At 30.0% G+C, this 16,448-nt stretch overlaps 2 protein-coding genes across 5 annotated transcripts; one reads left to right on the top strand and one right to left on the bottom strand.

Moving 5' to 3' along the window:
* Positions 1-2,953: 2,953 nt before the first annotated feature.
* LOC114173187 (NAC domain-containing protein 37-like) lies at positions 2,954-7,263 on the top strand. 4 transcript variants are annotated; one of them, XM_028057443.2, is made up of 4 exons: positions 2,954-3,087; positions 4,775-4,954; positions 5,115-5,386; positions 6,287-7,263. In XM_028057443.2, the coding sequence occupies exons 2-4, from the start codon at positions 4,789-4,791 to the stop codon at positions 6,869-6,871; spliced, it is 1,023 nt and encodes a 340-aa protein (XP_027913244.2). In that variant the 5' UTR covers positions 2,954-3,087; positions 4,775-4,788; the 3' UTR covers positions 6,872-7,263. The 4 variants fall into 4 exon arrangements, with proteins under 4 accessions (XP_027913244.2, XP_027913243.2, XP_085525700.1 ...); XM_028057442.2 differs by lacking the exon at positions 2,954-3,087 and adding an exon at positions 3,108-3,214; XM_085669574.1 differs by lacking the exon at positions 2,954-3,087 and adding an exon at positions 3,262-3,630.
* A 4,748-nt stretch (positions 7,264-12,011) lies between these two features.
* Positions 12,012-12,946, bottom strand: HIS1-3 (histone H1-3). Its single transcript, XM_028052594.2, has 2 exons — positions 12,707-12,946; positions 12,012-12,602 (listed from the first exon to the last, which is right to left on the bottom strand). The coding sequence occupies exons 1-2, from the start codon at positions 12,857-12,859 to the stop codon at positions 12,165-12,167; spliced, it is 591 nt and encodes a 196-aa protein (XP_027908395.2). The 5' UTR covers positions 12,860-12,946; the 3' UTR covers positions 12,012-12,164.
* Positions 12,947-16,448: the final 3,502 nt, after the last annotated feature.

Here is a 16,448-nt window from a genome sequence, read left to right as displayed (position 1 = left end):
TAATTTTATTCTCAGCTAAAATTTTATTCACTAATGGTTATACTTTTAGGGATAATTGGATTTGGGTGATTCAATTATCATAATATTAGTCTTTTTCTTTTTCTTTTTAGTTCCCATAATATTAGGGGATTATGTATTCTCAAAAAGTAGTCTAACTTGTGTGGTAGTTGAATAGAATTTGATATGTTTAATTATTTATAACAAATTTCTTGGCCTTCAAAATCGATCTTTCTAAACCTAATATTTGTAAAAAAGTACTTCTCTAAGAACGAAAATACAGAACCAATTTTCTATTATAAATTATATTGTAGATCCTAGATAAGAATTAGGAGAGTCCGACCTACCTAATTTTATAATCTTTAAATAATTAAATTGTATGTAAGATCTGAAAACTAGAAGAGGGAATACCAAACAATTAGGAGGTATTAAATTATCACGTCTCTTGTAAATAAATCTTAAAAAAATAATAAGGATTACCTTTTTTTCAAATGTTCTAACTTTGGAGTCCGCATAGTAAATTTTTAGAGTAAAATAAGATTACATTTTTAGGCATTAATTTCAATCAAAATTCTTAATTTCGGTATGCTCTTAGTTGAATTGGACAATAAGATCAAAGCACACCGAGATGAAAGTTATACTTGAAAAGAGTATGTGTAGATAATTTTATTTTTTATAAATACTTTTAAAAAATCGAAATAATAATTTTTCAGAAGCTAATCTTAAAATGTTGAAATAATACTTTTAAAAAATTAAAATAATATTTATAGTAATGATTGAGTGTTCAGTTGTTATTAATATAATACTAAACTAATTAATAAGGGAAAGCTTCTAAGTTAATTCATCTATTCTTTAATCTTAGGATAGAGCTTAACCGAGGATTTCCCTACCATATGCATGTGAAGCCAACCACAGAATAAGGAATATATAAAGAAAATTAACTGAGTTTATTATTATTAAAAAGTGCGGTATATATTATTCTCCAATATATGTAAAAAGCGTTCACCCATGATTTTAGTCTTTAAAAACATGATCAATTTAGGCTTTATTTCTGAAAAAAAAAAATTATTTTAATCCTTATAAAATAAAAAAGATATATTTATGATTTCATTCTTTGACGAAAAACTAAAACACGTTCTTTTTATTAAACGCCCAGACTGAAAATGTATTTTTTATATTTAAAAATTAATTAAATAATAGTGTAAGATTTTTAAGCACTGAACACTTGAGAGGTCATTTTGTTTGGGCTAACGTGGCATGTTGTCCATAGACTGAAACCACTGTGCCCAAAAAAAGTGTAGGACCTATGTCTTACACAATGGCCTTTTCACACTTCAATTTGTATAATTTCAAAAGTTAATTATAAATGTAAATAATCACTAAAACTTTGTCAGAACATCTTTGCGGGTTAAAAAAGAATCCTCAAAATTCTACTGTACAAAAAGAAAGACATTGTATAATTCAATTAAAATGTATGGATATATAGTGTTAAAATTAATTGTTAAACTAACTGATATTATTAAAATATATGCTCATATGTATTTAATTTGAATGTATGGATAGTGTTAAGATATTTCTATTCAGTGTTACTTGTAATATAATATTATATAAAGAGAGGGAGGAAGGAAGGGATCTTAATGATAATTTTTTGACGTTCAGAAATGTATAAGAAAATAAGGCATTATTATCTAAGTCGGATTTTAAAATATAAACAGAAGTTAAACAGGTGAAAGAGAAGTATTTTAGTATGTATTTTGATAAAAGACAGAAGATTGTGGTGAACCAATTTGGTTTTATACTTAGAAGATTTACTATATAATTATTTATCTTCTATAGAAGTTTAAAGGTAACTAATTAAATAAAGAAATAAATGAATGTATGATTTTGTTTTGCTTGGAAGAACACGTGGTCGGGTATTAAGAGAAGTATATGTTGTGAGAATTTTCGGAAAATAAATGTGTTTACATGACTTACATAAGGGCTATGCAAATCACTTCAATACTTATATGATTTAGTTTTCTTTTCATAATAAAAAAAAACACTTTATAAAGTGGTTCAATTCGAATTTTTATTAAAATGATTTAGTTTTTAATTAACTTTGATTTGATTTTAAATATCAATTCAATATTTCGTAACCCTAAACTAATATTCGATTCGTTTAATGACAGAAAACCCAATTTTTATTAGACGCTTATGTATGAGCACCCAAAATTACTTTATAATTGTAATATTTGAATTGAAAAAAAAAAAAAAAAAGTTACTTTGGTATTCTCTCTTCATGAAGTAGTGCTACATTGTCAAAATATGATTTTCCTTTTCTGTTACAATTATACCATTAAACAAACCTTCATAATTAAACTAACACGTGGGATAAGCTAACTACAAGTTAGTACTTTTATAACATTTATTGCTGATTGAAATTTTTTTTATGCAGGTAATGTATACATAAATAGGAAAAACGAACGAATTACAATATAAAATTAGCCTAAGAATGATGATAAGGAAGAATGTGAACCAAAAATTTATAACAATAACAAACAGGGAAGAAAAAATGAAAACTTATAAGCTATAATAAGTTAATTAAAGTATTGACTAATGAAATTTAACTCAGGAACTGAAAAGCCGAAATGAAATTTGATGAGATGAAAAGTAAAGGATGTAAAGACAGGGAAGTACAAAGTAATGAGTGCAAAAACAATGTAAATAAATCAGTATATGTGGTGTTTGGCTGTGTTCATCTTTACTCAACATACTCAAAACTTAAATACAAAATAATAAGAATAGCAAAAAAGAAATTTGAATTAAAGTGAGTAATTAGGAAAAAAAAGAAAATTGCAGAAAGGAAAAAGGAAAAGGTAATGAATAGTGTAGGAAGGTTAGGCAATGACGTCAGCTATTGGGGGACACCCATGAACCCATGCGCATTTCAGCGGTCCTCCCTCTCTTCTTTTATATTCTTCTTCACAAATCCCTCACTCACTCCTAACGATTTTTTTCTCACTTCTCTCTCTCTCTCATCAATCATCATCTTCTTCTCTTCTACCTTCTACCTTCTTCCTCTTCAATTCCTTTAAACAACTATCTCATCAGGTAAGCTTTCATCATATACCAAACCAAAACCCATGCATGTTTTTTCTTCAAACCTTTTCCATACATTTTTTCTTTTTATTCAGCCAAGTTTCGCAAACAACCACACCAGTCTTAAACAACAACCATGGTAGCATTTTATTAATGTCATCTTCTGTTTGCCCTTGAACTTCATCATTTACGATCTCCAAAACAAGGACTATATTTCGAAACTTCAGTTTACGATATTCTCATTGCTTGTCACACACACGATCATTCTGATGATGAAAGCTTTTGTTAATTTTGATTAACCTGATCACTTGTGATCAGTGGTTGTAGTCGAAACGAAAAGTCATGAGAAAGAAAGTTGAATAGGCTATAGGGAATGACTGTAGTGTAGCTCATAAAAGTGTAGTGGTTTTGGGGTCAGCATATTTCCTCAAAGTTCGTCAAGGAAAGAGGTCAGATGTGCCATGAAAATTCTCGACAAAGAGACAGCAAAGTCAGAACCCCAGTTTCCTGAATTAGACGATCCATGACTCTCTCACTCGCAATGCCACAACACTAGTATAAGTGCTTTCTACTATAACTTTTCCTCTCCCACTTTTTCTCAACCTTTGCTCTCTTTTTTTTCTCATCTGTGACATCGTCTTGATCCAATACAACGGTGCCTCTCTTTTTGCTTCCCAACTCTTTTTCTCTTTCGAGAAACGCGTGCCCAATTTGTGATCACGTCACTCCCAATTACCATGCCCTTTCTTTATTCCTTAATCTCAGTTATTTTAGTTCTTAATGCAGTACTTTGTTCATTGTTTTCCATTTCGATTAGTACATGTGTTCATATAATTGGCCACTTCAGCTCCTGGCTAGCGCATGCTAATCTTGCATTAGTATTTTTCTTCTGTCAGATTTAAGCATGAACATTCCGTTCTGTGCCGCTGGTTCAGAAGTATTAATAAAATGGTTTCCTTAAAAGTTGCTTTTGTTTGTTTTATCCGTGTCATGTTGTGTTTTTGTTGAGCTTAACTTATGTGTCTAATTATTTGAGAATATACATAATTATTAATGGTAATGCGGAATGGGGAACCCCGTTCTGTGATGAATCATTCTCACCATTCACTAACACAAGACAACATCATTAGCACAGCCTCTACTTGTCCGTTTCTCACCCTTGCCAAACACAGGGCTTATGCCAAGTTTCAACTCCTTGTTTTGTTTTTTTTTTTTTTAATGAAAACTAAACTCTCATTATTAGCTTTCTTCTCTCTCTCTTTCCCCATTTCCTTATCTTTTTTTTTAACCCGGCCCAGGAAAGAAAATCATTGTTTCTGAAATCATGGGGTTTTGTTTATAACACGCGCTTATATTTATTCCCTATGGAATTTGGTGAGTGTTGCTCACCACCAAATGAGCTTATGATTATCTCTGATAAAACTTGTCACCTTTTCACTAAAAGGCTTTATATTATATCATTTAAATATTTCATTTTATTGGGGCTTGCCTTTTCTATTTTTTTTTTTTTTTATTACTTATGGTGTTACTCTTACTATATAGTAATAGTATCATCCCTCGGCTTCACTTCTCTCTTATATATACACCCATTAAGCAGTATTGATTAACACTCACATCAAATGTTGGTTGGTTATAATTCAAACATGATGAAGAAAGTGAAGTGTGGTAGGTATTAACAGTGGTGGTGAATTTGATGCAGTACCAGTATTTGCTATGATGGAGTCGATGGAGTCATGTGTCCCACCCGGGTTTCGGTTCCACCCAACAGATGAAGAGCTTGTTGGTTACTATCTCAGGAAGAAGGTGGCTTCTCAAAAGATTGACCTTGACGTTATCAGAGAGATCGATCTATATCGTATTGAACCGTGGGATCTCCAAGGTATATAGACGAACATAGTTTACATACAATACTTATGTTAAACTACTTTAGGGTTTTGAATGTTTAATATTTGATCTGACGTATTAACTCATTTTATCAAATATTAGCAGCATAGATCTGTGTTAGTTTTGGTTTTTGTCTGATGTGAATGATATTGCAGATAGATGCAGGATCGGGTATGAAGAGCAGAATGAGTGGTATTTCTTCAGCCACAAAGATAAGAAGTATCCAACAGGGACAAGAACTAATAGAGCTACCATGGCGGGGTTTTGGAAGGCTACAGGAAGAGACAAAGCAGTGTATGACAAGACAAAACTAATTGGGATGAGAAAAACCCTTGTTTTCTACAAAGGAAGAGCCCCTAATGGACAAAAATCTGATTGGATCATGCACGAGTATAGACTTGAATCGGACGAGAATGGACCTCCACAAGTAAGTACATACTATTAATCTCTGGTGCATAAATAAGTACCATTTTATCTTCTGCGCTTCTACTACTGTTCCACTTGAGTGGTTGAGTTTGATGTTTTACGTTCAAACTTTGCCTTAGATGGCCCCGTTAATTATGACACATTCCTTAATCTTTTCCTCTTTCACACACATACTCAAAAAGCTACAATAAATATAAGCTGGAGATCAAGCACTGTTTCTATCTTCTGTAGCTTTCTTAATGACGTCAAAGGTTTTTCAACTTTAAAACTATTCCATTCCCCGTCTTTATTTGAACAACTTTGCCATGAACTTTTTCCATAATATCAATTTAGAGCAACAAAGTAGATTATACTCTCTCTTTCCTCTCTCTGGCTACACTATTTTGAATTTTGATATGTGCCTTACATACTGACTAGTTATTGCTTCATCTTATGAAAAGACTTCGTTGTTTGTGGCTATTATTTGACTTATATCAAATGATGTAACTGGTTGGTTTCTCTAATCTCACTTTCTCCACTTTTTAAGTGCACCACTAACTTCTGAATATTCACCAAGTCACGTACACGCTTTCTCGCAACATAACTTTCACCAACAAGAAGTCAAAAGTCACTGCTTTCAGCAGCGAATAATTAAATTTGTTTCTTTCCCTTCCCTTTCTATACTGCACACTTTTCTTACCATTTTGATTGTCAAAACGTAATTAATTATTTGACTGCATACAACCTCACACCAAACAGATGGAATTTTTTTCAATAAAGCAAAGCCTCGAAAGCTTTAAAGGAGCAACAACAATAAACTTTTCACTTTTTCTTCCCCTAACGTGTAGCAAGTCTGGTAAACTCAAAAAGTAACAGAGAGTTTTCATCTCAACTTTGGAACTCAAATATTGTCTTCATGCAGGAGGAAGGATGGGTGGTTTGCAGAGCCTTCAAGAAAAAAACCACTGCACAGACAAAGAGCATTGAAGGATGGGACTCAAGCTACTTCTTTGAGGAGGGAAGTGGTGTGAGCACTGTGGTTGATCCAATCGATCTCATTTCAAGGCAGTCTCAGAGCTTTTTATCTCAAAATTTCTTGTGTAAGCAAGAGATAGAAGCCGATAACTTGAGTTGCATGCTCCAAGATCCATTTGTACAACTTCCTCAGCTAGAAAGCCCGTCTTTGCCATTAGTGAAGAGGCCAAGCACAGTGTCATTGGTATCAGACAACAACGAAGACGAGGACATTATTCAAAACAGGTTATCCAACAACAACAACAACACAAAGAAAGTGACTGATTGGAGGGCTCTTGACAAGTTTGTAGCGTCTCAACTGAGTCAAGAAGACACGCTTGAAACCAATGGTCTCTCAGGCTTTGAAGGCCATGATAGCCACGACATGGCACTGCTGTTACTGCAGAGCAGTAGGGATGAAGGGAACAGGCTAAGCCCTTTTCTAAACACAAGCTCAGACTGTGATATTGGGATATGCGTATTTGAAAAATGAGAGAGGAAAGAAAGAAACAAGTGCATGGAAACGATTTTTAATTATTTTTAGTACCATATATATGTGAATTGTTCTATGGATGCTGGGGACATGCTATATTTTTGTATAAAAAATATGTGTGGATGAGAAGAATGAAACTGTGCGTGAGTGCAGAAATTGAGATGCATGCGTCCAAGTGGCTCTAGAATTTAGGTAGTTTTATATTTTATTAAGTTATGATGTTATTAATAGCCTTGCCATAAAACGAGTCCTTTACCTAGGCTCTGGCTCTCATGCCTAAGATGGCAGGTGTGACAGCATATGTTGTGATCCTTCACAATCCTTCTGTTATTTTTATTGCCTGCATTCTTTAATTTCTCTCATTACATCAAAAACCTTCCTCTCTGCTCTTCTCTTTAAGCATTCTGTGCAATCTTCTGAAATTTATCTGTATATGTCACGTGCATATAGCTGTTTACTGTCATGGTGTGTACCTGCTAAGTTCATCACTATTCACTGGTGGAAAAGAATCAATTAATGTATTATTTCTATAGATGCAAATTTGGTTAATAACTTTAATTAAGTCTCTGGATTATTGATTGTGGTTAACACACGTAAAGCACAAAATGTGTATATAGAAAGGTTATGATTAAATAATGGTCGTCACTTTCTTGACATATATATATATATAGCATAAGTGACAACTTCGAAGCTCTTATAACGTATGCTAAAACTCTTCTATTCCAGGAAATAATTAATGATGTGTTACTAACGGATTTGTTTAATCAAGTATAATTTGAATGCATAAGATTCACGCAGAAAACTTTTAGTGCATACAGTTGATCTTTAATGATCGATGTACTTGACAAAACAGTTGGCCACTTCCTTTTTCATGCAATGTTCTTCCGCTCTCGTACTTACATTACATTAGCGAAGTTGGATGGATACTAATATTTTCACAGACCTAAAGTTCGTACCATATGTTTTGGATTTGATAGATTATTAAATTTTGATAAGTACTATTTATACAAATTTACTGCATTAGAGTGGTTGACTCATCTGTCCATAACAAAAGAGTCAAGGTGTCAATCTATTTTATTAAATATTAACCATAATTAGAAAATGATATTATAAAAATAAAAAATAAAAATAACCTGTTAACTCATATAATTGGACAAACAAATAAATATAGTATTCAAAACATATAAATAATATTGAACTACATCGTAAACTTAAAAAGAAAAAATCAAAGCTTTAACGTACATAACAAAAAGTAATAAATAAATATATTGAAAATAACTATAAAGAGTTGCTATTAATAAATTATGACCTAATTAATTTCTAACATGATCAGTGAGGGATCATGACTAAAATTTTTGAGAAACCAAAATAATATACATTAAATTTATATATTTAACATTTTTGTCACTTTTTAGATAAAAATTAATATATAATTTAATATAGTTATAATTATAATATAAGAGAAAATACATTTATATATATCTAAACGATTATCGTTCATTCTTTCATATTCTATTGACCTACGAAAATAAGAGTTCTCCACATCAATTTAATACCCACTAAAACTCATAACATAATAAACAACAAAAGCAACTAATACAATCTGATAGGGAGAACGATGGTCCCTAACATTTATACTGTTATTCCAAGTCTAGTAATGAAATTTAATCTCTTGAGGCACCTTATTCCATTAAAGGCCTTATCTTGAAACTTACACCTATTCCTCTTACTTCAAATACTCCAAATGACAATAAGAAATCATAGTATTTGATATTATCGTGTAGCATTACAAGGTTAAATCTTAGTGGAATAATATATGTGATAACTGGAGAAGGGTAAAGGAAAGGAGAGAAAGGAAAGTAAAGGAATGATTGTGAGAGAAAAGTTAAACTTGAAGTGAAGAAATGAAGATGGAAAGACATTTGAAACTAGAAAAGCATAAATAGGATTGATGAGCATGGAGAGTTTTGGTGGGTCCGTATGTTGTCTAGCATGCGTTACTCACCATTTCTCCTGTTCAGCATGCTTTGTCTTACGCTGCACAAACCTCATGCAACTTCTTTTTTTCTTTTTACCTTTCTACCTTCAAAACTTTCTTTTCTTTATTCCTAATTTTCTCCTACACTATCTCTTCTTGTTGGGAATAGTCCAAGTGTGAGTCAAAAAGTCTCACATTGGATAGAAAAAACAAAGTTAAACACTATATAAGAATAAAGACCCATAACAACATTGCCTTGAGGTTTTGGTGTAAAAGTAATGTCTAAGGTCTCTTATGTGTAAGACTAATGTCATATAACCATATATAACCACAATCTCTCAATAACTATAACCATAACCCATATAAAAAAAATATATAACCTATCACTTCTACACTATAACAAAAGAATTCTCTCGGATTCCGAACAGAATAATGTTTATCCATTTGATTTTCACAGTTGGTGGCATCCTATATATTAGGTGGACCAAATGGTCCTATTCACCTCTTAATCAAATTATTCCAACATTGTCTTCATCTGATATCACACACAAAATCAAAAGTAATTGCATGTGCGTACCTTTCATATATATATATACCCTACACTACGTTAAGGTACTTTACTTACTCTAATTACAGACACATATATACAACATTTCCTTTCTCTTAGAACAAATTCATGAGTTCCACGTTTTAGGATCACATGGTCCTTCACCTTCCTTTCCCTTCCCTATCACTTCATTCTAATTCGTCGCAATTTACTTTTTCTCACATATGTTGTCCAAAAAGAAGGCAACCTTAACCATAAACTTTCCTCGTACATCATTATGATGTTTTCTTACTGTCATTTATAAAATTTAATTAATGAAAGGGAAGGCAACCCCTAACTATATCAACTCTACACAAATTGTACGCTTCAGGGACAAACAAAGGTTGGGCCTCAGATTACTACCTTTTGGAAATTCTTCCTGTACTCCATCATATTTCTTCTTGCACCCAGAATAGAAGGAAAATACTCAAATATCCTTTATTGTTGTCACTGTTGCTATCGCTGCTGTTACTGCAAAGGAAAAACAAGAGAGATGATGCTAAACAAACTTATTCAAAAAGGTTTTTTCCAAATAATATTTTACGTGTTCGGAAAGCTTTTTTCTGGTTCTGGAACACATTTTATGTAGTAATGTTCTGAAAAAATTATTTCGAATTATGCGTTCCAGAAAGTTTGTTCTAGAAATCTGTTCTGAAAAACATATTTCAAAATACGTGTTTTGGAAATTTTGTTTCAAAAATCTCGTTTAGAAAAATATATTTCAGAATTTTATTTTGCAAATTTTGAAAATCCTGTTCAGGAAAGCATGTTCCAGAATTAATAATCTGGAAAAGTCATTTTTATAAAAGTAAAATAGTGATTTAGGAAAATTGATGGGGTGCAGGAAGAAATTTATGGGGTACAGGAAGCAATTACCCTACCTTTTGAGGCTTAATGGACTGGGTTTTCAGAAATGGTTAAGAAGAACTTTTGCAAAGTGAGAAACCTGGGAAAAAAGAAAAAAAGAAAAAATATTAAGTTCTGACTTTTATCATACATTGTCAAGATTAAGGTAAACAAATTATGTGTGTCTTTAAGAGTCCGATAGCTCTTTAATTTTAATTAATTGGTTAATCTTTTCAATTCATTAAACCAGTGTAAGGAGTTAAATTAACAACAAAATATCGTACAAATGGTAGAACTTAGAGTAGTTTTGTAATTATTTAAAAAAATTATAACAATTGTGTTTTTCTGTAAATATCTGAAGGTTAGAAAAAAAATTGCATAGAAGAAGGATTTTGCTTCTAGTGGCAATTCAATCACTACATAATGAGACGTACAAAGAAGGGTATCAAGTAGCAACAATTAAGCCAGGCAAATTCACTTGACATTACATTGGATAATTTTATTTATCACTTTATTATTTATTCACTAAGTGCGTTTATATTAGACATATAGATGATTAGAAAATATTGCATAATAATTTTATTTATCAAACTTACGTACTTAATTAAAATAAAAACATTAAAACAAATTATATTTTATTCTTTGCTTATTGAGACCTTTTAAAACATAAAAAAATTTCGGATGAATGGTATCATATATATGTAAAAATAAATAAAAATATTAACAAAAATGTTATACTTTATTTTGTTTTAAATAAATAAAAAATTATATGATTATGAATAGCCATAGATAATGGTACATTTAAATTTAAGAAACTTCTTAATTTATTAACTTGTATAATTTTTGTATTATTTGAAATCAATTTAAAATAAACAACAAAGTAGGACTGAAGAAAAAGCGATAAAAAGAACAATTTTTTTTAATAAAATAGCACATTTAGGGTGAAATAATCCATAGCTAAAACTGGTTGATGTGTCTCATAACCATTATGTGAATAATTAACGAGGAAACAAAAATGAAATTATTTCCTAAGTAATATATAAGTAGCTATTCAAGGTGGAATTACTCTCTCACTATAAATCACTTAATCATTTGATTTTAAATATAATAATAAAATATTTTTAATATTTCTAATAGCATTCAAATGAAAATAGATAATATTATTTTATTTAAATATCATTTATAATACTAAAATATTACCTATAAATATAGATTATAAATATCATTATAAATTACTAAAATATCATTTATCATAAAGTAGTGAATAAATTCAATATAATTTTGATATCACTTTTATTTAATAAGTAAAGATGAAAAGTGAGAAATAAACAAATTCTCGATTATGAATAACTTAAATACTATTAAGTGAAATAATAATAATAATAAATAAAATACTGAATTTATACCTCTTTTAATTAGATACATGCACAGTATTTTTCAAAACCTAATTAAGATATTATATATAGATTCATTGAAGATTCATTTAAAAATTTCTCCACCACACAAATATGGAAACTTTTAAAGCTATGTGCAGAGCATCAAATCACACCTCACTTGATCCTAATGGTTGAGTCGGCAACTATTTTCGGCCCAGTCACAAACAACCAATAATAAAGCCACGTAGACAGCCCAGTGGAAAAAAAAAAAAAAAAACTCATACACAATAAATTTCAGGGTTCCAGAGAATTCGCTCAAAACAAAATCGAAAGACATGCAGCAGATAGAAAGAATAATTGAAAACAGTAAACCGATCCTCATTTGATCACAGAGAACACTACATAACCCTTAAACCATTCTATACTTACACAACTCTCTTCCAGCCACACAACTCCTTTTATCTACTATATATGCAGTTACAGACTTTCACTAACAAAAGAAAAATATCAAGCGCCAGTAACGGTAGCCTTCCGGGCCCTCTTGGCCGGAGACCTAATGGACCTGGGCTGTTTGGGCTTCGCCGGAGTCGTCACCTTCTTACTCTTCTTCGGCCCAACCTTCTTTCCGGCCTTTTTAACCGCCTCAGTTTTTTTGCTCGTCGGAGCAGCGGTGGTTGCCCTTCTGCTACGTTTCGGACGCGATTCTTTCTTCTCAGCGTTCGCCTTAGTCTCCTTCTTCTCTTTCTTTGCGGTTTCGGATAGCTTGTACGAGGCCTTGATCTTCACGAGTTTTCCTCTCGCGGCTTGGTTCTTCAATTGCAGACCTAGAATCTTCTTGAAATTCGCGGGGAGCACCGCCTTGTGCTTCTCCTCCATGTACTTCGCTATAGCATAAGGGCTCGATCCTCCTTTCTCGTTCAGCGCCACCAGAGCCTCCTTAATCATCTATACAGAACCATCCAAACTCACAAAATTCAATAAACAAACAAAACCTAAAATCAAACACATAATTAGGGATTGAAAATAAAACTATATCAACGCATAAATACCTGAAAATACGGAGGATGCGCAGCAGTTTTAGCCTGCTTCGGCTTCTTCTCTTTCGGAGCCTTAGTTTTCTTCTCCTTCGCCGCCTTCACCTTCTCCAGTGGCTTTTCCACGGCGGGAGCGGGTACGGGAGCTTCTCCGGCAACGTCAGACATCTCCGATCAGATATTCAGATAGTGAATAACACCGATGGTTTTGATAGTGATGATGACGGGATTGTAGACATCGTGTTATAAATAGCGAAGGGGGCAATATCTGCTGGATATAATGTTGCGTGCTATTGGTGGAGAGTGTGGCATGAGGATCGCCAGCGCGGCAGAGAGATATCTAGAACGTACACGTGGCGTATATTTAGAGCGTTGTTTGAAGACCTCGAAAAAGACTATGAAGTGGCTGAGACTGTGGATTGGAATGCCAACAGTTTTTTGTATTTGTAACTGACATTTTGTTCCTTAAACCAAATGGAGAACTAATAAAGGGTGTGTTTTCTTGCGGGTTTTGTTCTTCCATTTTCATCCTCTTATTTTGTTATCACCCAATTTTCTTTTGCAGGGTTGATCACAATGGAGAGTAGATTACAATGTGGGTGAAAATAGGTTAAATGGTGGCTATTTAGTACCAAACTAAATCACTCAACATCCAAATCCATTTTTCTAATCATGCTAAGCAAAAGCCTCTATTTTTCCTTGTTGTCTTTTGTACTCTAGATAGTTGAAAATGGTAGTGAAACAGGTGTAAGTGGTTTTTAATATCATATAAAAAACATTGAAAAACTAAAAATAAATCAATAATCCCCTTTTTCTGTTATTTATTTATTTTCAACTTAATTCTTTTGCTAACAAAATATTTCAAAAATTCAACAATATTCAATCAAATTATTAGTTCTATAAGTTATATTATATATCAATTAAAACTATCCATATTTAATTTTGTTACTGGTTTTATTTCCAATTAGATTAAAAACTTGTTACATATTTAAAAAGTAAAGGCTTTATTATACTTGTTATTAGTAATGAGATGAAGTAAAATAAAATAAAAAAGGAAACGAAAAAAAATATGAAACGAAGATAATAAAGAAAAATAAAGAAAAATAAAATAAAGACAGTCTCACACGTAAATTTGGATGGAAATAGATGAGAAAAATTTACACTGTATTCCTAGATGCTAAAAAAACTCACACTTTAATTTTAAAATATACATTTATCTCCTGTTAAGTTTTCAAAAATGATAATCACAACTTTTTAACTTTTAAAGATATTCACCACCACTTTCATTTTTTTAATCAAATGACAATTAACTCACTTATATGTTAAAAAATAACATATTGACAAAAATATAAATAAAATTATGAAAACTAAGATTACAAATTTTAAATTTTTTTAAAAATTAAGACAAATTTTAAAAATTTAATAATGACAATATTATAAAATTATATTGTGACTTAATTATACATGCTTTTAAAATTTTGAAAGTATATGGCTTTTTATAATATAAATTAAATAATGAATATACATGTTATTTTATTAATTGTATAAATGATGTGAACGTCTGCTTTAAACCGATAAATGGTATAAATGTTGTTTAATTTTAAAATTTACCCTGTGTTCCTAGATGCTAAAATTACTCACACTTTAATTTTAAAATATATATTTATCTCCTGTTAAGTTAGTTTCAAAAATGATAATCACAACTTTTTAACTTTTAAAGATATTCACCACCACTTTCATATTTTTAATTTTGTATGAATACTCGAGTCGATCCAGTCTAGTCCATCAGATCTGGTGGTTCGATTCATATGGATTGTCGAGTCCGTTTCTAAATTTTTTATGAATTCAAAACATAATTAAATTTAAAATAAAATTTTATCTCACAATAAATTCAATTATTTTATCCAAACAAAAAATTGAAATGTAAAATATTTTAATTCTTTTATTCAGACAAATTATTTAAAAAGGTAATTATTTTTAAATAAATAAAGAAAACAGTATATCTCGTATTATTTTATTACAAATTGAAGATAGGCATTTTGTTTATAATAATATTTTTTTTTGAAAATAAATTACTTGAACATATAAAATTAAAATAATATCAAAATTATTTATTTGACATAAAAAAAAGTTTTAGTTATTTTAGGATAAAATGAGTTTTTACATAACATATTTGAATAACTTTAGGATTTGACTAATTCTAATAAGGATTATTTTTTTTTTCACAAATTAAAATTAGGCTTTTTTTTAATTTGGATCAATTTAATTTCTTAACTTTAAAAATATATGAATTTAGTTATTTCAATTAAATTTTATTAAGTTTATATGAGATTTCAATAAACTAACATTATTGAATGCTATCATGAATATTGTGTATTGTTTTAATTATCCGTTGATACATTTAATGAATTGTTTCAATTCCTGTCATTAAATATACTTTGATAAAATTAATAACACTTTATTATTTTTATGGGGTTAAATATGCTTTTAATCTTTGAACTTTAATCCAAAATTGGAATTCGTACTTGGTCGAAACTTTGATAAATTTTAATCCCTAAACTTAAAAAATGAATAAATATAGTCCTTTTAACCCAATTTTGTTAACTTTTTTTTTTAGGTTTGAAACACATCTCTCAGTAAATATTGAAGTTGTTTACGCCGTTTAACACATTCTCGGCTCAATATTTACTGAGAAATGCGTTCGAAATCTAAGAAAAAGTTAACAAAATTGGATTAAAAATACTATATTCATTCACTTTTAAAGTTTAGAGATCAAAATTTATAAAAGTTTCGATCGGGGACAAATTCCAATTTTGAATCAAAGTTCAGGGACTAAAAACATACTTAACCATTTTTTATGAGAGTGAAATATGTTTTTAGTCTATGAAAGTAAAAGTGAATTTTGTTTATATTCAATTGTTTTATAATTTTTTGGTCAAACTTTAAATATAAATTAATATACTCCTCTTAATTTGACTGTGTTATTTTTTTTTACATGTCAAATAATCTTTTTAAATAACAATTAAGTTATGTGTGATAATATAAACAACTTAAACATGAATCCAAAACGTCGTAAAATAAAATAATTTAATTGAGCTAGAATGATTATATTTAATTTGAGAAATAAATTCTATCAAAATTTTAAACATTTTCGAATTCAACTTCCATGATTAAATTCTATAACTAAATATATATTTAATCCATTAATTTTGTATGGTTTTTAATTATTTTAGATTATTTGGTAAAAAAAGTTATTGAAGCGAAATTTTGTTAATTACCCGTTTTTCTCGGTGAAGTACATGAAATCATTCTAAAGGTTATCGCCAAAGTATTTAGTTAAAATATGATAAAATTATGTTAAGAATTAATTTAAAATAAAATAAAAAGACAAAATATTTGAAGAATTTATCAAATGAAAATGAGATATTAAAAGGGTAACAAATTTAAAAAATATGTTTAATAAAATATATATTTTTTATTGTTTGAGTTTAGTCACTTCGTTGAGTTTAGTCTTCTCAAATTTGGAAGATAATTTGTTTCTTAAAAGTAAAAAAAAAAATGAAATTATAAAAGATTTTCTAACAACGAATCGAATAAAATCATTGTATAAGAAAATAAAAAATACATTATTGTGTATCTATAACTTTTAAACCTGTGATAGAGAAAGTAAAAACAAAATAAGACAAAAGATTAATAGGTAAATATCAGCCTATAAAATATTATGATATATGATAAGTGATAAATTATAGAAAAACTT

The sequence above is a fragment of the Vigna unguiculata genome, chromosome 2 (genome assembly GCF_037176805.1).
Source record: "Vigna unguiculata cultivar grain cowpea cultivar isolate G323 ecotype 2 chromosome 2, ASM3717680v1, whole genome shotgun sequence".
Taxonomy (NCBI): Eukaryota; Viridiplantae; Streptophyta; class Magnoliopsida; order Fabales; family Fabaceae; genus Vigna; species Vigna unguiculata.
The sequence above is the reverse complement of the archived record's forward strand: the minus strand, read 5'-3'. Positions and strand labels throughout refer to the sequence as shown.

Bases quoted from the DNA above. Each gene is read 5' to 3' on its own strand.
- LOC114173187 (XM_028057442.2), top strand. From the start codon at position 3,124: ATGTTTTTTCTTCAAACCTTTTCCATACATTTTTTCTTTTTATTCAGC. The intron at 4,955-5,114 runs GTATATAGACGA...ATGATATTGCAG, and splicing joins TGAACCGTGGGATCTCCAAG to ATAGATGCAGGATCGGGTAT. The intron at 5,387-6,286 runs GTAAGTACATAC...GTCTTCATGCAG, and splicing joins ACGAGAATGGACCTCCACAA to GAGGAAGGATGGGTGGTTTG.
- HIS1-3 (XM_028052594.2), bottom strand. From the start codon at position 12,859: ATGTCTGACGTTGCCGGAGAAGCTCCCGTACCCGCTCCCGCCGTGGAA. The intron at 12,603-12,706 runs GTATTTATGCGT...GGTTCTGTATAG, and splicing joins CGCATCCTCCGTATTTTCAG to ATGATTAAGGAGGCTCTGGT.